The 20,750-nt window shown below is 43.7% G+C and overlaps 1 protein-coding gene across 8 annotated transcripts in view; it reads left to right on the top strand.

The window, feature by feature from the left end:
• RGS6 (regulator of G protein signaling 6) overlaps positions 1–20,750 on the top strand; it is a 276,150-nt gene that overhangs the window by 214,901 nt on the left and 40,499 nt on the right. For all 8 annotated transcript variants that reach the window (XM_065683513.1, XM_065683507.1, XM_065683506.1 and 5 more), the window contains 5 exons: positions 466–540; positions 1,835–1,933; positions 4,808–4,869; positions 9,158–9,268; positions 12,348–12,473. In XM_065683513.1, coding sequence (XP_065539585.1) covers positions 466–540; positions 1,835–1,933; positions 4,808–4,869; positions 9,158–9,268; positions 12,348–12,473 — 473 coding nt within the window. The remainder of the gene's footprint in view (positions 1–465; positions 541–1,834; positions 1,934–4,807; positions 4,870–9,157; positions 9,269–12,347; positions 12,474–20,750) is intronic.

The following is a 20,750-nucleotide window of genomic DNA, read 5'->3' on the forward strand; positions in this document are numbered from 1 at the left end:
TTTAATACTAGTAAACTGCACTATGCACAAAGATATTGCCTTCAAAGTCACCACATGGGTTTTTCTTACAGTTTGAAACACACCAAGTGTCTATAAGATTATTTTAGACATTCTAGGCTTGTGCATCCCTGTAACTATTGATTTGGAAATACACAATAAATGTGAAGTTTTGAAGATTATTGTGCATATGAAAGAAAAGCAGCTTACCAGGTTTGTCTCAGACTTCCTAGAAATAGCTCCTCTCTTAGCTGAGATACTTCCTGTTGGTGCCAAAGTTATGAGTAAATGGATTGGATATTGAGATGTCAATATTAGGTGTATGCAGTCTCTTGTTTAGCAAGGGTAATTTATGGGACACAAACTTCAGGAAAGAATTTTGGACAAGATCTAATTGTATATTTTAGAAAGATAAGGTAGCATGAATATTGTAAACAGAGTAGTAACACAATTACCATCTCTTTTCAGCCAGGCTGTGTGAACACCACAGAAATGGACATTAGAAAGTGTCGTCGTATGAAAAATCCACAGAAGGTGAAAAAGGTCAGATTGGATTTCTGGAATATGAACAGAAAAAAAGTGCCTTGCACATATCAGTTCCATTTTGTTCTAACTGGTGAATTTACTAATCCCGTTTTACCAGCAGAGCACTGTAGACTGGGTGATAAGTAGAACTGAGAAGGGCATTAAGGAGCTGTGTCCCAGATGTCTGCTGGCTCTGCACTCCCATAACATTAAATCAATTGGCTAAAGTACCAAGATCCCATATTAAGAAATTATTTGGGCACAGATTTTTCAGAGCTGTTTACCAGTGTTACTCATTTCAAAGGCTGAATCATTCTCAACCTGGTATTTTGGACTTAGAGCAAGTTTTAGCTGTTCTGTGTATATAGAATCACAGAATCATTTAGGTTGGAAAAGACCCTTAGGATTACCAAGTCCGACCATTAACTGAGCACTGCCAAGTCCACCCCTCATCCATGTCCCTAAGTGCCATGTCTAAGCATCTTTTTAAATACCTCCAGGGATGGCGACTCGACCGCTTCCCAGGACAGCCTATTCCAATGCTTGACAATCATTTTGGTTTTGGGGGGAAGAAAGTTTTCTTAATATCCAATCTAAAACTCCCCTGGCACAACTAGAGGCCATTTCCTCTTGTCCTGTCACTTGTTACCTGTTTGGAGAGAATACTAAACTCCTGAACTTCCATTGGTAGTTAAATTGCAGCAGAGATATTCATATGTCTTTTACATGTGAATTTGAAATAAAAAGTAAAAGCACTAAATGAAAGGGGAGCTGATATTAGTTTCAGTGGAGGCCTATGTCCCGAAAGTGAATGTCAACAAGTCAATCTGTAGGTTTTTTGCTTAGAGAGGTTCACATGAACTTGAACCATTGACAGGCACCTGGTTAAGCACTTTCTTCAATGTGTATTTTTACAACAGGAAGTTGGACCAAATGAAAGAACATGGCATGGGATTGGGTTCTAATCTTTTCCTCCTCTACTTGGTTCACCGCCGTGACGACTCCCAGTGTTCATTCTACAAGTGTTGACAGAGCTCCTAAAAATTACCAGCTGCATTATAACATTTAAAATAAACTCTTTTCTTAACATGCCTATGGACCTTCCAAGTGCACGTATCTGCAGGAACAGTCTGACTTGTAAATTTTGCACCACGATGAGTGATTATTGACCTGCGTGGATATAAACACAGGTCAATAATCAGGTAGGAAATTGCTGGTTCGTTACCTCACTGTTTTGCATACTGCACTTTTCTTCACTGCATAATAGAGAAAAATGTAATTGCTGTTCTGTTTGTTTATTGGTTCCTCACAGTCAGTATATGGGGTTACAGAGGAGTCTCAGCCCCAAAGCCCTGTACATGTGCCCTCCCAACCTGTACGCAAAACAACAAAAGAGGATTTCCGGAAACAAGTAAGTAGATGGCTGTATGGCTGCTCTTCTGAGAACTGTTATCTGAAGGGGAAAAAAAGCATGTAAAGCTACTGAGATATCAGCAAAAACAATTTTATGCTTTACCTGTCCTTGATCCTCACACACTTTGGGTAAAGTAGTAAGTATTTAAAGGCTAAAGTAATTCTATGATAATATGACTTATGGGTAATACTAACTTTTGAACTGAATGTGGACCAGTACACAGATTGATTTCAGGTTCACTGAGAATATCTGAAAAGTAGGCTAGGGAAGAAGCCAGCATTCTGGGGCACAGGCTGAAGATGGCATCGTTCAGTGCATTATTGTTAGACTGTACAGTCAGTGCTTTTAGGGAACTAGGAAGAAGTTATTTGCACAATCATTCCAAGGCGCAGCCAGTCGATTCACATGTCCTTGTCCTGGCACAGGGAGCTCTGCCTCAAAATTCCTTTCCTGCAACAAGCAGCGCTCACTGAAGCACAGACAGGAATCTCTAGGTCAGCATTTTAGCAAAGGCAGCTTTGAACATGTTTCTTAGCTAGTTTTAGGGAGGTCTTCTGAACTAAAACTGAACGCAAAATTTCTTGAGCTTTTTCCGTCATAGGCAACATAGGCTGCATAGTACTGTGAAGAAGTGGTTCATAGAAGAGGGCAAATGTGATATAAAACTGTTATTGGTCTTGTGATGCCAGTCAGAAAAATGAAGAGAGGAATGTTGTTTAAAAGGGGATCATATTGCATCTTGAGTAGTCTACGGATGTCAGTCCCAAATATGGGCCTTGCCTGCTTTTAATAATGCCTTAGAATCACAGAATAGTTAGGGTTGGAAAGGACCTTAAGATCATGTAGTTCCAGCCTTCCTGCCATGGGCAGGGAATCCTCACACTAGACTATGTCACCCAAGGCTCTGTCCAACCTGGCCGTGAACACTACCAGGAATGGAGCATTTACCAGTTCTCTGGGCAACCTGTGCTAGTGCCTCACCACCCTCACAGTAAAGAACTTCCTCCTTATATCCAATCTAAACTTCCCCTGTTTAACTCATTACCCCTTGTCCTATCACTACAGTCCCTAATGAAGAGTCCCTCCTCAGCATCCTTATAGGCCCCCTTCAGATACTGGAGGGCTGCTATGAGGTCTCCACGCAGCCTTCTCTTCTCCAGGCTGAACAGCTCCAACTTTCTCAGCCTGTCTATGCATGTGAGGTGCACCAGCACCTTTATCATCCTCATGGCCTCCTCTGGACTTGCTCCAACAGCTCCGTATTCTTCTTATGTTGAGGACACCAGAACTGCACACAGTGCTCCAAGTGGGGTCTCACAAGAGCAGTGTAGAGGGGCAGGATCACCTCCTTCAACCTACTGGTCATGCTGCTTTTGATGCAGCCCATTACGGTTGGTTTCTGGGCTGTGAGCACACACTGAAGCCAGCTCATGTTCAGTTTCTCATTGATCAACACCCCCAAGTCCTTCTCTGCAGGGCTGCTCTGAATCTATTCTCTGCCCAACCTGTAGCTGTGCCTGGGATTGCTCCAACCCAGGTGTAGGACCTTGCACTTGGCATGGTTAAACTTCGTGAGGCTGGCATCAGCCCACCTCACAAGCGTGTCAAGGTCCCTCTGGATGTCATTCCTTCCCTCCAGCATATCAACTGGACCACACAGTTTGGTGTCATTGGCAAACTTGCTGAGGGCACACTCAATCCCACTGTCCCTGTCACCTACACAGATGTTGAGCAAGACCGATCCCAACACCTGTCACTGAGGGATATCAGTCATTACTGGTCTCCAATTGGAGAGCACAACTCTTTTCATGTGGCCATCCAGCCAGTTCTTTATCCACTGAGTGGTCCATCCATCAAATTGATGTCTCTCCAAATTAGAGACAAGGATGTCATTCGAGACAGTGTCACATGCTTTGTGCAAGTCCAGGTAGATGATGTCAGCTGCTCTGTCTCTATCCATCAGTTCTGTAGCCCCATCATAGAAGGCCACCAAATTGGTCAGGCAGGATTTCCACTTAGTGAAGCCATGCTGGCTATCACCAACCACCTAATTGTTTTTTATGTGCCTTAGCATGCCTTCCAGGTGAATCTGCTCTAAGATTTTGCCAGGTACAAAGGTGAGACTGACTGGTCTGTAATTCCCTGGGTCATCCATTTCTGCTTCTTGAAAATGGGGTTATATTTCCCTTTTTCCAGTCATTGGGAACTTCACCTGACTGCCATGATTTTTCAAAAACGATGGCCAGTGGCTTAGCAACTTCATTCACCAGCTCCTTCAGGATCCGTGGATGGATTTCATTAGGTCCCATGGACTTGTGCACGTCCAGGTTCTTAAGATGATCATGAACCTGATCCTCTCCTACAGTGGGCCTAAGGTCTTCATTCTCACAGTCCCTGCATCTGACTTCCAAGACTTGGGTGGTGTGGTCAGAGCACTTGCCAGTGAAGACTGAGACAAAGAAGTCATTGAGATCCTCATCTTTCTCCAAATCAAGAGTAGCCAGTTCTCTGTTTTCTTCCAGATAGGGCCCACATTATCCTTAGTCTGTCTTTTGTGTGTGACCTACCTATAGAAGTCTTTCCTGTTATTTTTGACATTCCTGGTCAGACTCAATTCTAACTTAGGGTCTTAGGTTTTCTGCACTAAAGAAAGCCTTCATCTGAAGCTTTCCCTGGAGCTCTGCCATAGGAAATGAAGACTTCTCCTGGAAGCAGTTAATAAGCTTCCTCTAATACCTAGGGAAGGGTCCCATTTCCTCCTGAATTGCTTTTGAGCTGTTTGGAAACAAAAATCAATAGTGTGTTGGGATATGATCAATGTATGTTCTGGAGCTCTTTGATTGTTAATGTCCTTGTCATCTCTCTCCTCAGATAACTTTTCTGAACATGCAGATAGAGAGACATTGTTTAAAGATGTCCAAAGTAGCAGAAAGGTGAGTGTCTTGTTTGCATGATTTCCCATTAATTTCTCATGTCCAGTTTGGCATTTCCAGCAATATAGAGTGGACAGTCATACTGTAAAGGCAAAAGAAATATTATTCACAAAAGGAAGAACAGTTGTAGTACTTTCGTTTCCCACTCCTTCACAACCCTAGAGTTTATTTACAGAAAAGTCATTCCTGTTTCAATTTAAAAATTCCCTTTTTTCTTGTGTGGATGAACACTCAGAGCTCAGCTCTTGTTAGCCTGGCACAGATCTGGGGAAGGAGCTGCATTTGCACCTTGTTGAAAGTGGTGTTCATGTTCATGCGGGAGTTGTAGCGCCAGTTTCTGCTCCCATTTACATATATGAAACCCTATGGGAGGTACTGGAGTTGTACCTGGACTAGTCACAGCAGTGTTTTAAGAGGCTGATTTCTCATAGAGGCAAATTAAGGCACAATTTGACTTGCAGAATATTAAATTCCGGTCAGAAAATGTGAACAGGTAAAGAGCAAGCTCAGATTTAATTGAAAGTAACAGCTCCTCAGGTACTTCCAAGTTATGTGCATTTGCAGAGGAATCACTGAGACAAGCACAGGGATTGACATGCTCTTCAGTAACATCACTTTTAGAACAAAACCATGGTGGACATGAAGGATATGATAAGGGCTGGTGCCTCCTAGAGAAATAATACAGGATTTTTTATTTAAGCAAGTTAAAAAGAGATTACCCTATGAAATGTGCATTGCAGTGTTCACATCTGTAATTAGCAGGTGTGTACTAAATTAGGCAAATTAAATGGCAAGAGCCGCAAAGTAGGTTCCTATTGGGTCATAAAGTCTAATAATTAAACCAAAAAATTATCCAATTAAATAGAAAATATTCAGAGGCTCCCTGAAATCCTGCATTCACTATACTGTATCATTGAAGTTAGCACATTCATATTTATGTTCTGGGTATTCTGGTTCTTTTTCATTAAGAAGATACATTTGTGCTTTATCAAAAAAAGTAATTTTGTACTGAGTTTACCAACAATGACCTTAATATACTGAGACAGTAATAATTTCCAGGCTGGTAATTTACTAGCAAGCAGATTTGGTTTGCTTGATGTTTTTACTATGTAGGTATTTATTCAATAAGAGGGACTCAATAAAACTCATTCATTCCTGATCATCGAAGTCTGTTCACGTGACACACCTGCTGTTCAAGTTCATAGAAGCTACTGATATTATAAATGTAATGTCAATGTTGGAAAAAAACCCGTAAAAAATTATTAGTCTTCAATAAAATTGGACAGAAAATTTTCCTGATTTGAAAAGGCTTTTTTTTTTTTTATTGGTCCCAAATTATAGATAACCAGGAGAAAACTAGATAAAAGTAGAATAATCAAGACGTTATTTTCTTTTGTTTTGAAAGTTTCATTTGAAATTATAAACAATGAAAATCATGGCTGTGATATTTATATCTTGTGAAGAAGTGTTTGGTTATGTGATGACATTTGGGCAGCAGCATTGCTGGACGGTCCCAGGTCTTGGTGCAGAGCGTGGTGGGAGGCGCAGCCTGGATGTGGAGCATCACAGAGCAGGCAGGAGAGAAATAGATGGATTGATGGGTCCAGTGGCTTGGCAGGGGTTGGGGTAGTTGAGAAGGAATGAATATGGACGACCTGAGTTGAACAGTTGCCTGAAATAAAAACCTGTGCAGCCTGAAAGCCCAATGTAAAATGCTGAATGAAACTGCCAGGAACAAATCTGCTGCATGAGGAGGTGCTATTATTAGCAAGTCACTTTTCAGGCTGGACCCTGCTTTCGGGACTAGCTTAAGTGACAGTGTGGCAGATCAGGGGTGCAAGAGATGATTTCTTGGCATGGTCCTTTCAACAGCCAAGCCTGACAGTGGCATCACCTGCCATTTCTTTCAGTGAAGCACAAAGGCAGTTTCAGACAGGATGAGGAAAGTAACGAGGAGAAAATAAGGCAGGGGGTGGTGGGGAAACAAGCTGCTGTCTAATATGTTGTAGGAGTAAGGTATAAAGTACTGTAATAGTGATCACATACATTTTCTATTAATGCAGGGTATTCTACAGTAGAGCCTTTGTTCAGTAGAAGAGGAATGGAAAGGCTCTCAATAGGTTATCCGAGCTCCCATGAAATATCCATGCCCAGTCCTAAAGATTTACTTCTACCCTCCTTCCTGTTTTCCTTCCAAGAGTAGATCTGTACCAACTGTGGGAGCAGGCATCCCTCAGCCACGCTAGGCACCTTGGAAACTGTTTTCTTCTTTCTTCTCCTTCCTTCCACATCCTTTCTCACTTGGCACCTGCACACGTTCAGGTTTACGATTTAGCAATAAGGTTTGAGAACTGTTGAGCAGAACGATCAATATATTCTACCTACTCTTTTCCCTTACTGCATTGTGCAGCATTAATACAATTCCACTACATGTGGCATCACAGAAAAGGGTGGGAAAAATTGGGGCATTGGAGCATTTTTCTACCAGAAGCAATCTCAGCTCCCTAGATGAAAATCTGTGCTATCCTTTCAGATCCTCAAAGTTACTGTAAAGGCTGAACAGGGCCCCCTCATTGTGAGACAGCTGGCTTCTTCAGGCAAGCTCTGCCCCTTTAGTGAACTCTTCCCACCACCTCTTCTAACAGAATTACAGTGCATCACCTTAAAACCCAAAAGCCCAGGTTTGCATTTTGACAGAAATACTTTTTCCCTATAGGAGTCCCCCTCCTGTAGCCTCCATTAGACAATGAGACAATGATTCTGCTGCTGTCATTATACTGAATCAGCAAAGTATGCTTAGCAATTCCCCCTTGTTTCATTTAATTTAGTTTTTCCCCTTTTATTTTTGCTAGTACTTGTACTAGCACCTCTGATGCTTTCTTATTATTTTATTAGGAGTAATTCAGGTTTCACAGCAGATACCTCCTGATTGATCCTTTTTGTTAGGTTTTTTTTTTTTTTTTAAGCAACCCTCTCTCTCACTGATGTCTCAGGGATTGCTGCTGCTCTCTGAAATTGGACGCTGCTCCCTCCTCCAACCCTTGACCCACGGCGGTCATGAAATGTAATTAATGAAATGAGATGAGACAGCCCTCAGTGGCCTGAGGGGCAATGGGAACCTGCTGTGGTTACAAAAGTGTATGATTTTAATGCCTCATGATACGAGCTAGGACAAACAAAAAGAAATAATTACCGTAGAGCAGGTCAGGGAAACTTTCTGCCTTTTGTGACCCTTTGTTTTACCGGGTCTTTTCATTCTGCCTTTTTGGGATACTGAAGATCAGAGGTAAAGTTTAGCATGGACAGTCACAGTGCAAGTAGATTAGTTGTTCAGTTTGATGAGACTCAATTAACTTAGTTAATTACTTGGCAGGCCTAGGCAAAAAAAAATAAGAAGTGCCTTAGAGTATTTCCAGTATAGACTAGGATAAATTTCTTTTGATTTATTTTATATATGCTGTCTTTCTTTTGTAAAAAAGTGCCCCTAGCCCCAACCCCAGTGGAATTTCTGAAATCACTTATGCAAGCAGACACAGCCCTTTTCCCAGGAAGCGCTTTGAATCTCATCCTACTGAGGATTAGATGCTGTATGTCTTATCTGACTCGTTATGAAATAAGCCTGTAGAAAAGCCAGGTGTTTTTCCAGCATGCAAATAATTTACTACATTCTAAGTTAATTATTATAAACTGCCATTGAAGTGTTTTACAATTATGCCATTAGACTAAATGGTATACCAACGTAACAAAAAAAATGATCTATAGCCTGAAGCTTTGATGCTCAGGTCTGTGAACCCCAGAAGATATAAGTATATTCTTAGCTACAGCCCATGACCCTATTTAGATGTGTTGCTCCTAACACATAAAGTCAAGTGGGTACAAAAGTCTGCAAAAACCAAAAAGGCAAGAGGCAATAGCAACACCCAGCAAATGAACAGGAGGACATGCATTTCATCGTCATCCCATAGCTCTTGGGGGGAAATCCTACCTTAGCAATCCATTTGTTGCTTCATGGGGCTTTTTGTGGGCATATCATCAGAGGCACGTTTGAGGAACATCCTGCAGTGAGCTGGTGGGTGTTTGCAGAGAAATCCTGGCCTGCATCATCCCTGGGAAATGGGACTTCTGTGGTGGCTGAGAAACTGGCTAATCCCTACAAAAATAAAAGGAAACAAATAAAAAGAAGAGAGGCGAAGCTGTGCCTCTCTGATGTGTGACTGAGCATTCAGGCCCTGATTCTTTTTGATTCTTTTCTTCCTTTTTTTTTTTTTTCTTTTTTTATACCTGTCAGTTTAATAGCATACACGGAACAGTATGTGGAATATGACCCCTTTATAACACCTGCTGAGCCTTCCAATCCCTGGATAAGTGATGATGCAGCATTGTGGGACATTGAAATGAGGTAAGAATTGGTAGTTTTGAGTAATTTTAGAGTTGTTTTGCCATTTTGTTTGTGTGGTTTCCCATAGTTAAAGTTTAAACAGGAGCTTATGCTTTAGCATTTCTGGGAATTATTCAGCCTTTCCACTACCATATGACTTGATGTGTGAAATGCTGTAAGTCAGGTAACAGACATTCTCATGCCTGTTTAAGACATGCAGACTCGGGTCTTAAGAGTCCACAGATAATACACTGTTAAAAGATATCTGTTCCAGCACATTTCCTTTGACCCTTGAGATCCTTCTCTCTGGTCCTCCTTCTGCTGTGGTGCTTCAGCCCTGCTCCTGTCCTGGGGTCCCATGAAAACTACGGGATGGGTTATAGGGCAGTGGCCATTCCTGCTGTGCAGAGCTGTATCTGACACAGGAGCCAGAGGAGTTTAGCTCACACGTAACGTATGAGACCTGGCAGGTCAGAATTATAATAGATTAACAAAGTGAGTTGAGGCTTCACCTGTTAGTGAACAAGCTGGCCTGTCTCTGTTATGGTGTCTAATAGATGAAAAGGAGATTGAAAGACTGTAGGAACTCCAGTTTCTCCAAAAAAAGTTTCTCCAAAAAAGCAAGCACAGCACTGCAATTTAGGTCATCTTTTGCCCATGAGATGCTGGTACTAGGGAAGTCTGCCCAGTGTATACATCTCTTGGTACCACAGGCTTCCCACAGCCTTGTAGTGGAGCTAAAATTGTCCTGCCTGCCCTTTTGCCTAGCAGCTATCACAGCAGGTTTGAACAGAATCGCCATGTATCACCGTGACTGCTCACTCGCATCCTGTGGCCAACTACTACAAGTATTCAGTGGCTTCTCGTTTAACTGCTGCTGTTCAGTGCCAAATCTGAACTGGGCGTTCTCTTCTTTGAAAAGAGCATGCCAAATTAATCCTGTCTGGTTTTGAATAATATTGTAAACTTGAAGATGCTACCAGCCTAAGAAAGCCAATTCATAGTAAAACAGTGTTCCAGGAAAAGGGCAAGTTTTTCCCTGTTTAAAAACCATGTGGTCTGGGATGTGAAAAATTTTCATCTGTCTTTCTGGTAGTCACAGAAATCCATTAGTTTCATAATCTCTGCCCCTCTTCACATCATTTTAGTATCTTGGATTTCCCGTTTAGTCAGTATCTCTCCTTTTCTCCATCCTCCCCAGCAGGGCTAGAACTAGATACAGTCCCTGCAAAATATGTCTCTGTAGGAACCCTGACCCACAAAATAGTCCAGGCATCCATTATTTCTGCATCTGTAGAGGTAGCTGGAAATCCCAGAAAAGATGTCCATGTCCCTGAAGAATATAATTAGCCTGATGTCATGGCCTTTATAGGAATTTAAATGTTTGGCTTCTGCTATGATTTCAGAGTTAAGGAAGGTGATTATTCTGCTGATGAAAAAAGAGAAAGTTGTATTGTTGGAAGACAGAAGAATAAACAGCTCTGTATTTCTATTTTATTCTCTATTGTAAGAGAACTCACTGCATCTGCATATAGTTCCAACTTGATGAATAATTAAATGATCCCTGAGATCCCCTTGTGTTGCCTGCTAAGCTATTTCTTCAGTTAGGAGAGCAGAGCCTTTGCTTAAGAAAACAAAGAACCTATCACTTCTAATGATAAGACAGGCTGCTGAGTATGGACAGCCCTGTGCCACTGCAGTTCATCCTTCATGGCACTTTGGATTCAGAAAACACCCAGGAAAGCTTTCCATTTTAGACAGCACATTGGTGAGGGTTTTTTTCATGCTTGAGCATTGTGCAGCAGCAAGAAGAGCAGCAACAAATCTCTGGATTCAGCAGAAATTCATGGTTTTCATGTCCTCATGTCCAGGCTGGCTCACTTAACAGGTAGGCTGGCATCTGCAGTGCTGGCTGCGGGGAGAGTGCAGAAGGAGCCATCCTGAGTGCTCTGCACTTTGAGTGAGGACATGCCCATCAATTTTGCTTAGTCTTTACACCAAGAGGAAATCAAAGCAGGCATTTTATTTACCCCTTTGGCTTATTTGGTCTTCAGCACAGATCGCCACTGTCCCCTAAGGCTCTGGGATTAGGAATCGCTGTGCACATGACGGGACGTGTAGTTTAATAGATATGTACTGTTAACAATGGCTCCACTGTCACAAACGTGAGCAGCTGAGCTGTATTTTAATGGTTGTCTCATAGTATGATGCTGTCATACCAGAAGCTTTCAAACACTTTGTGAGTCCAGATTATGCTCTGATGTGGACTGTCTCATAGGATCCTTGTGATTCCCAGGCATTGTCTCTCCCCATAGGCATCTCTGCAACATGTCTGGCAATTCACACAATGGCTTATGTAAGTGGGGATGCATTAAGAAATAATTCAGGAGAAATGTATTTAGTGATTTTGGGTGCCTTGCATCTCATTGTCCCAGCTGAGATACAAAATAAGACTCTGATTAACATGGGGGGTAGAAGCCTTTTTAGTCTTCCAAGACTTAGGCATCCAAAAATCAGAGGCACTGAAAACTAAAACACCACAAACCAGTAATCATTTTTAGAAACCTTATCTGCACTGCTTCTTAGTGAAACTGCTTTTTTAATGCAAATGTGGAACTGAAAGTCTGGAGCCAATTCCAAGTGACCAGCCAGCACTGTGTGGGACACAAGGAGACCCTCTGGAGCTCACCAGCAGTGCGAGGAACCTTGCTGGCAAATTTCTGCCTTGACATACAAGAAATCCCAAGGTACATTGAGGAGATATGTGAGAAGTGTGTAATGAATAATTATTCAAGTATTGTGTGCTGTTCTTTACACGTAAACTACTAGAAATTACTCTGCATATCATTCACTATTTCTCTCATTTGCCTTATACATAGCACCCAAATAGTACAGTTGCTTTAATAATGGTCCTGGTCTTTATAGCTTCCTTTGTGCGTTATCTGCTAAGTTGTAGTTCTGAAAAATCCTGAGGAAAAAAACCCACCATCTCATCCGATGATCTTCCTCCCTTTGCTGCTTAACAGAAACAGCAGCAGCTGCTTGGACAGCAGGCAGAAATGCACATTCCATCTGGCTTTTCCCTTCTCTTTCCAAACAGCAAAGAACCCAGTCAGCAGCGTGTGAAAAGATGGGGTTTCTCCATGGATGAGGTGCTGAAGGACCCAGTAGGACGAGACCAGTTCCTTCGTTTCCTGGAATCAGAATTCAGCTCTGAAAACCTCAGGTAAAATCTTATTGTTTTCTTTTTTGACATGAACTAAATGAATGGGACAAATCCTACCCTCTTGCATAGGTGAAATGCAGTGCTTTCTCTGTCTTGAACTGCTAAAAATGCTCATTTGAATCAAGTTGAGAATGGCAAGGTTTGGCCCATAGCACTGCTATAGGTGCCTATACTAGAACTGTGTCAGTAGTCTCAGGAACAGTGTTTAACAAAGCCAATGTTGTCAAGTAGCATGTGCAAAAGGCTTGCAAAATTGTAATAATGTGGTGAGACACAGCTATTAATAGTGCTATTAAGTCCCCTAATAATATATGGGATTTACATATGCATTTGTGTCAGAGGTCATGTAAGGGAAACAGTATGGTGATCATGTGGCTAAAACCTGTTGCAGTACTGGCACTCACTAAATCAGGTTTGCAACAACTAGTTTTAATTCTGGCACCTCCTAAGTATTTGAGAGCTTGATTCTCACCTTAATAGCACTCTCCCTGTGTGGGGATTCCAAGTACCTGGCTTCTTACGTTGTTCGGAAGACAAAACTTCTATTATGAAACATTATGCAGACACCCACACGATCCTACATCAGACTGAGAGTCTATAAATCTATTGTGCACAATTCTGCTGCCTCTACAGCAGGACTAGGCAGCAGTAGTAAGTTGCCAATTTTTTTGTGAATTCACACTAGATGAAGACAAAACCTTTCCTAGAAGGTCCAGCCTCCCTGGCCTTATCCGTAATACTGTTCTAAACCCAGTCTCTGGCCCTAACACATTGTTCCAAGATACAGTCCCATTTGGAGAACTGATAAAAAGACACTGGAAATGCCAACATCGTGCTTCAATCCTTCAAAGGGCATGCCTGTTTCTTCAGTCCCTACAGCTGCAAAACTAAGTGCTAAAGTCAGCATCTTAGGATTCATTTGTCACCCCTACATACCCCAGGACTAATGAATTAAGTCATTTCCTGTTATTGATACCAGTTATCTTCTCATACTGACAGAAAAAGAGAGGTGTAGCTAGATACGCCCAGAGGCACTAAGCTAAACTCATAGCCCTGTCTACATAGTGAGGATCTGAGTCCCCTGCTTGCCCTAGAATTAGTCAGGATACAGCCACAGGTTTTATAATCCTTGTCTTGAATCCTAACTCTAATTCCAACCCTAAACAAGCAGTTCATCTTAGGGAAAGCAGCTCTCTTGCCGTGGAGAGGGTGATGCAGATACAACCAAGCCACAACAGGTCCAGTAACAGAAGCAAATGCACTGCAGTGAGCTCTGAGAAACTGGGATTCTCAGGAACAGGGCTGGGGCTGCAAGGTCCAAAGAAAATAGGAGAGGGCTTGTACCAGCCAGAGAGGCAGTCTGAACAAACAGGTAGCGTTTGATACTCGGTGGCTGAAGTTACAGTTCAGATCCTCACCTGCATGTGACAAACAGCCAGATTACTGCCACATTCACCCATTTGTGCAGGAGCAGGAAAATGGTGGTTTAGCAGCAGGGTGGTTTGCAGCAGGGCAGGCTGCAGCCACCGCTCTGTGCTGCCAGTGAGGGTGCCAGTGTGGGCTCTTGTACTCTTGTGTGTGAGACCCTTTACCTTGCTCCGTAGCTGAGGTACAGCAGGTCAGAGGCACTACAGAGATAACTGCAACAGTCCTCACCTGCTCCTTCCCCTCCTTAGTCCTGGAGACACAGAAGGATCTGACAGTAATGTAATTTGACTGCCCTAGATGTGGCAGTATCCATGAAAACCCATTTGTTTTACAGAGCCTGAATTACATTGCAGAGGCTTGTTTGTGGTGCTCTGGTGCTCTCTCAGCACATGCATGAGCACAGGGACCAATTCTTTGGGGCACTCCTGTTCCCCGAGGCCCAGGTATCATTGGCAGGAATGGCCAGAGAGCTCACAATTTCACTGGCAAAATGGAGCCTGCTCCCCAGGTGAGGAAACCTGCTGCAAGTGAGCATGCTGACGGTTGGATTTTGGTCTTTACTGGTACTGAACTGGTGTGATGTTGTTCTGAGTTTACACCAACTAAGCTTGATTGTATGGACTTTTAAGTTTGTGGTTTGTTTTGGTTTGTTGGGTTTTTTTGCTTAGAAAAATCAAATACATTAGTCAAGCATGTGAACAATCACCCACCTCAGTGCAGTCCACTAGATTGTGAGTTCCAAAAGGGAAATTTCCCAGAAAGTGACTGTAAATGACATTGGAACTGACCATCCTGTTTATCAGATTTGCCTGTCCAGAGAGAAGTACAGGGAGCATGCCAGCAGCAAAACTGTGAAAAATCAATGCACCTGTGTTTGTTATTTTTAAAAACCTGAGAGTTAACTTGTGAGATGAACAAGGAAGTGTTACTAAATTACATAAATGAGCTTGAAATTTTATTGCTGAACAGGTACTGAGCTCGTATGTGTTTACTGCACTTATGTACAGTGGTGCTCATTTGCAATTAAGTTGTAGTGATGAAGTACAAAATTAATATACTGCATTGAAATACTCCTCAAATGGGTTTTCTGAAATATGTCTGGTTTTGTACTAATGAAATCCAGCAGGTTTTGTGACAGGTTTTGTGGCATGTGTCCCCCACATTGCTCCTACTCAAATAGAGAAAGAGAAGGCAAGCATGTACCTTCCTTGGTCAGGCAGAGCTGTTCCTCCTGCCTACGGACATTCTCTTCGGGTTTGAGATGGCTTGTAGCAAAGGGAGGCTGTAAGTCAGTGGGCTGGGTTAGAGGTTAAATCCCACATCCTTCTTGGGAGATAGTGGTATAATATGGGAACATTGCTATCATTCTTACAGTGTATCATGGTATTGCCTTACGTGGTATCGTTATTATCTGATACTGGATCAGTATTAGCAAGCTGCTTAAAGCTTTAAATAGCAACAGGATGTAAAGGCAGAAATATTAATGAAGAAACCTGGAACAGCGTGGATCATTAGCAGTGGTGCTGGAGAGCAGAAGGTGGCTCTCCGGGGTTCAGGTGTGGTGGAGAAAGTTCCTGAATTCTCATTAGGTGTGTATGGCAGAAAGGAAAGCAATTGCTGAGTGCTTTGACATGCAGGCAAAATTTAAATTACACCCAAGAGCAAAGTTGGGGTTTGTGTCTCCTAAGTTGGCAAGTTGGAAGCATGTGCTTTCTTCTGTATCATCCAAGGTCCTTTTAGAGTGCGAGGAGGGAAGCTGAAAAGGAGTCAGTGAATCCTCCAGGAAGGATTTTTTTCAGCTTTAAGTGGAAACAAAACTAAAAGCACCTAAATTATCCTGTAAAGCACCCATCCCTCTCTACCACCTATAAGCCTCTAAAAGACTGATTCAAATTACAGCTTCTGCATGGTAGATACCTACAGTTAAGTGAGATGCATCCTGCCCAAACCCTGGGAAGCTGTAAGGAACTTTTGGAGAGCACAGCATGTAGCACATTTGCAGTTATCGATTAAGGACTTTCCTCGCAGTAATTATTCAGAGATCTGGGAATTGTTGCAGCAGGGATGTATTCTCTTTTGGGAGTGTCAGTAGGATCTTCATTAACACTGGCAGGAGTCCCAGAGACCCATGGTGTCTTCAAGGCAGATCTGAGAAACTGCTGGAAAACCTAAAAATTCCTGATAGTGCTAGAAAAGATTCCATGAAGCATGCGCTTGAGAATGACTTGACATTGATGTAATTCATTGCTATGGCAAGGGGACCAAATTCTGCTCCTGGACTCAGTGGTGGAAGTCCCAGATCACAGGTTGATTGTGGTGAGCTATTTCCATATCTTCCTGGCTGAGAAAAATCGGTCCCAGTGTGGACCTTGAGTGAGGCACTGCCGGAGACAGCAGCAGACTGGATCGCTGACCTCCCGGGTGTCCTTCCAGCTGTGTTTCTGTGTTCTAATAAACTTTCAGGATCATGTCCATCTAGTCTCCTGGGCTCAGCTGAGCCCCGTAACTTACTTATTTACTGCCTGTCCATTATTTATGTGAGAGCAGGGAAACCAGTTAGTTGGGTATTTTTCTCTCTGTTTTCATTTTAACTCTTTTTCTTGCACTCTTTTCCTTCTCCTCTCTGTTGCTATCTTTCATCTACAATTTGTTTTGACTCTGTTGGTTTTTGAAGTACCCAAAATAGAGCAGACAAAATGCCAAGCTTCAATTTAAAAAAAAAAAAAAAAAAAAAAAAAAGAAAAGAAAAAAAGGCCAACAGGGAGTTGTTGAACATTTTTATGACCTGGAAATCTCCTGAGACATCTCAAGATTGCTGAGATGTTCATCTATCTGGTGGATTGATTGCGTGTTTTTTTCCCCCCAACTTCAAAGAGTGTCAGCTGGAAAGAGAAACAACTAAGTGGGAATATGGGACATGGGAATTTTAACCAAAGGGGGGGCAGACTGCACACCTGTTTATAGACCTAAATGGAGAACACATGACACTGCATAGGAATGCATGGCAAAGCTTGCAGTGCACGAATGGAGTTTTATGGGTTATTGTGAACATATGTTGAAAATAGAGTTACCCAGAAAAGGACTTTACCTGCAGAAAAGGTTTCTTTCTTACATGATCCCTGATGGCTGCAACTTGTTGCCAATTTTTTATATTTTTTTGGCCTTTATTAGGAAAGGAAAAGTTATGGCCTTGAGGAGAGCACATATCTTAAGCAAAACCCACACCAGGCCCTTTTCTTAATAAAAACCATTTACAGAGGAAGTTTCCAACCACTTCCAAAGCCTCCAAAAGGGCAGGCGGAGCGTTGAGCATTCGGGCTGGTGGCACGGGGCCCTGTGCGAGTGTCATCGTGTGCGCGGTGAGGGGGGTGTTGGGGGGGCATCTTGGGGGGGTCACGGTGGGGATGCCGCGCACCGCCGGAGCAGGGCGGCAGGGCTCCCCCCTCGCCTGGCCAGCAGGCGGCGCCGCTGCTCCGCGGCGGAGCGGGTGCGGGCAGGCCGGGCCCGGCTGGCGTTGCCGGGGTGAGGGGCCCGCGTCTGCCCGAGCCGGCCGCCGCTCGTGGGCAAACGGGCATCTCCCGACCCAGAGAACTAAAAGGCAGCAGGAAGAGGGGCTTAAGAGTTTGGAGGCGGGGTGTACGGCCAGCCGGGGCGCAGCTTGCGCGCCCTCAAACCGTGGTCGCCCGGACAATGCAGTGCTAGTGAAGGACTGTGCCCTGAGCGCGCAGCCTCGCTGCAGCCATCTGTCAGTCCCCAGTGTGGTAGTGGAGGACAGCGCGCAGCTCCCTGTACCAAGGATCTGGCCGTTCAGCAACACACAGACGTAACTATTTCCCCTGTCGGAACCGTGTGTTGATTTATACCTATTACTTTCATTCATTTCCCCTCCCAGCTGTGATGTTAAAATTGTATTTATTCTCCCAGTGAAAGGTAGTGGGAGCAAGACTGTGAATGGTTGGAGATGTGAGACGGGAGGTGCACTAGATACTTGCGTGGAGCTGCTGAGGCAAGAAGGCGACTGCACTTGGGTTCTAAACTCAGTAACTTGGGGATTTCACTGACAAGCCAGGAGTATCGTGTCCTCCTCAACGATGGGGATACGACACTGTCCTTATGTTGACAGTTGTTCCTCAGTCACTTCATCACGTGTTGAAATGAAATCTTCTTTTACAACCTGCCTCAGAAGCAGCCTCCTGTCCTTCCCCAGCAGCCTTTTCACGACGGGGTTTCTGCAGTGCCTTGTGGGGAGGCAGAGCAGGCACACTGAGGCCCAGGAGCTCTCTTTGCCTTGAAGGGCTGCATAGGATAAAGCACCATTATGGGAGTCATTCTGCAAGTGACAGCAGCTTAATTAAAAGCTGGATGAGGCTGGTATGGTTTATTCCTCTGACAACAGTTTAGGACACCGTATTATCAACCTTCTCCAGAGCTTACATGCTGTTTGATAAAGGGCAAAGAACCTGTGATCAATGCTGCTGTTCTCTCTGTGCAGACAGTCCCTGTGCCAGTCCTGCTCCTCTTATAGGGCACCTGCAGAGAGGACACAGGAGGACATCTCCATCCTGCCCTGCCCTGTGCCAGAAGAATCCACTGGAGATCTGCCTCCCAGAGAAAGGGAGGAGGCAATGTAGGATCTTCTCCTGACACCTTGTGAACATGGGGCTGGGCTCGTGCTTCAGAAATTGTGTATCTGACTCAGGGAATATAATTGAGCACAAATTCCAGGACAGCCATCGTCTGTCTGTTCCTTTCCTGGGAGGAGATACCTGCTTCTCTCATGTAAAAGCTGTACAAATCCGATAGGGAAGCCCTGCTTATGCACTGGCTTCAGGATGATTCCTTGTGGCAAAGAATTTGCCTTGGAGTTGAGGCTGCGGGGCTGAGTACTCCTCTTTGATGTTCCTCAATTTTCAGATACCAGCTGTAATGAACAGCTTTGAAATTTTTACCAAGACAAAACTCCCCTTTGCCTTGAAGAGGACATCCAGCCTTGGGCATGAATTTGCAATCGCTTGCAGTAAAAAGAGCTTGTTCTTGTTAGTGTCAGGTTGGTCTGGTTGGTTGGTTTTCAGATTGAGCCAAATGGTTATTAAAATGGATGGTGCTCCTGTTGTGGCAAGCTGTCACTTCACAGCGCACCCTGTTCTCTCATGAGTGTGCTTTCCCAGCCCGCCTCCCCAGCTCCAGGGGCAGAAGATAAGCCAGCAGAAAATGTTCTCTCTAGCCAAGTGTTTGTCTGAAATGTCCCAGCTACTCTGGAATGATTAGCATCTTTTCTCTCTGTGCCTTTTCTGCATTCACATGTTCCCATGGCATCTGAAATTGGGAGATAAAATATTTTCCAAGTAAAGAAAGCCACATATGGCATCAGATTGTTGCACTGAGTGCACCACCCTTTATTCTCTGTGTGCATGTGATAAGTGAGGTTATGGCTCAAATAATATGGCAGGACATCAGGTGCACCTAATGAACATGGAAGTGGAAAAGGGTCAACCGTGCGCACACCCTCTGCCAACCCCAGATACTGTATTTCAGTTTATAAAACCAAATGTTAACATGTGAGCACCACCAGTATGTGACTTCACAGGTGCTGATGTAGTGTCTGAGCGTACCCCACTCCATTTTACTGACAGCCTACCATGGAGCAGGGTAAGCCATATGAAGGAATATGATCAAGTGGCTTGGGTGAGTCAGGGCTGTGGCATTAGGCCTGGTAGGGGAGGAGCAGGGGACAGGCAAGGAGGATTGAGCCTGGCCTTGCATCCAGTGAGGATGTTTTTTCCTCCCAGATTGGCTGTTTTCCTCTATTCCAGGTAGGGGACCAAGCTAAATGGGTTAGGGGCCTCATTTGATTACAATAACCCCAGTGTTTCTGCAGTGGTTAGGTAAAAGTAAGGAAACAAGAGTCAGAAACAGCACAGGAGTCACTGGGCTGCTGGCTTCTTCACCCACCCTCACTGTCAATGGGATTTTGGTTTGCGACAGACTTTATCTTCCTCCTTGCGCCATGGAGGGACATTCGCCTGCATGCCAGCGTGTTGCCACCATTAAGCCATGAGGGGTGGGAAATCAGACTTTTTAGTTAAAGTTCAGCTGGTTCATTTAGTAGTCTCCCATAGTGACAAACAGGGGAGCAGGACTGTTTAAGTTGTGCAGCTCTTGCAGATGCCCTGAGCAAGCAGTGACCCAGACAAACCCTGTCCCCACTGCACAGTTCTGCCCTTCTTGTCATCCCTGGGCAATGGACTCCTTTGCCTTGGGGTAGGAAAGAGCTGGTTATTGCAGGTGGCTGCAAAAGTACCTTCTGTACCTATTTGCCTTGTAGCCCTCAGCAGTCCCCACAGAGCACTATTTTACCCATTCAGCCATATTGCAGGACCTGGGCACCCAGGCATAGGCCTTGGGGCATATCTTCTTGCTAGAAGGTAGAGCTGACCAAAACAAATGGCTATTGGGGGGTATGCATCTTCTGAACTGATAAGCTGAAAGAGCATATTTCTGTCAGCAATAAATAATACCAGCACCACCAACAAAATACGCTTTTTTTTTCCCTAGGGTAAAAGACAATCAATGCATGTCTTGCAAAAATATTCTGTGTCCTTTGATTGCACAGACTGAGATTTAAGTTATGCCCTTAGCCATCAAAGATAGTATCTTCTCAATGTTTATGATGTTATTTTAGTCTGTAAGTGTGGTCCAGCCATGAAAATATCCCTCTAGAACTGGAGTATGGCCATGACAAGATTCATCTCTTCCCACAGCATCCATCTGAATGCTCGTCAGTTTACAAGTCAAAAAGACTGCATGATTCTGGAGGTTTCCTGTTTGCATATCCAATGTCACACCTCT

The sequence above is a fragment of the Lathamus discolor genome, chromosome 6, assembly GCF_037157495.1.
Source record: "Lathamus discolor isolate bLatDis1 chromosome 6, bLatDis1.hap1, whole genome shotgun sequence".
Classification (NCBI taxonomy): domain Eukaryota; kingdom Metazoa; phylum Chordata; class Aves; order Psittaciformes; family Psittacidae; genus Lathamus; species Lathamus discolor.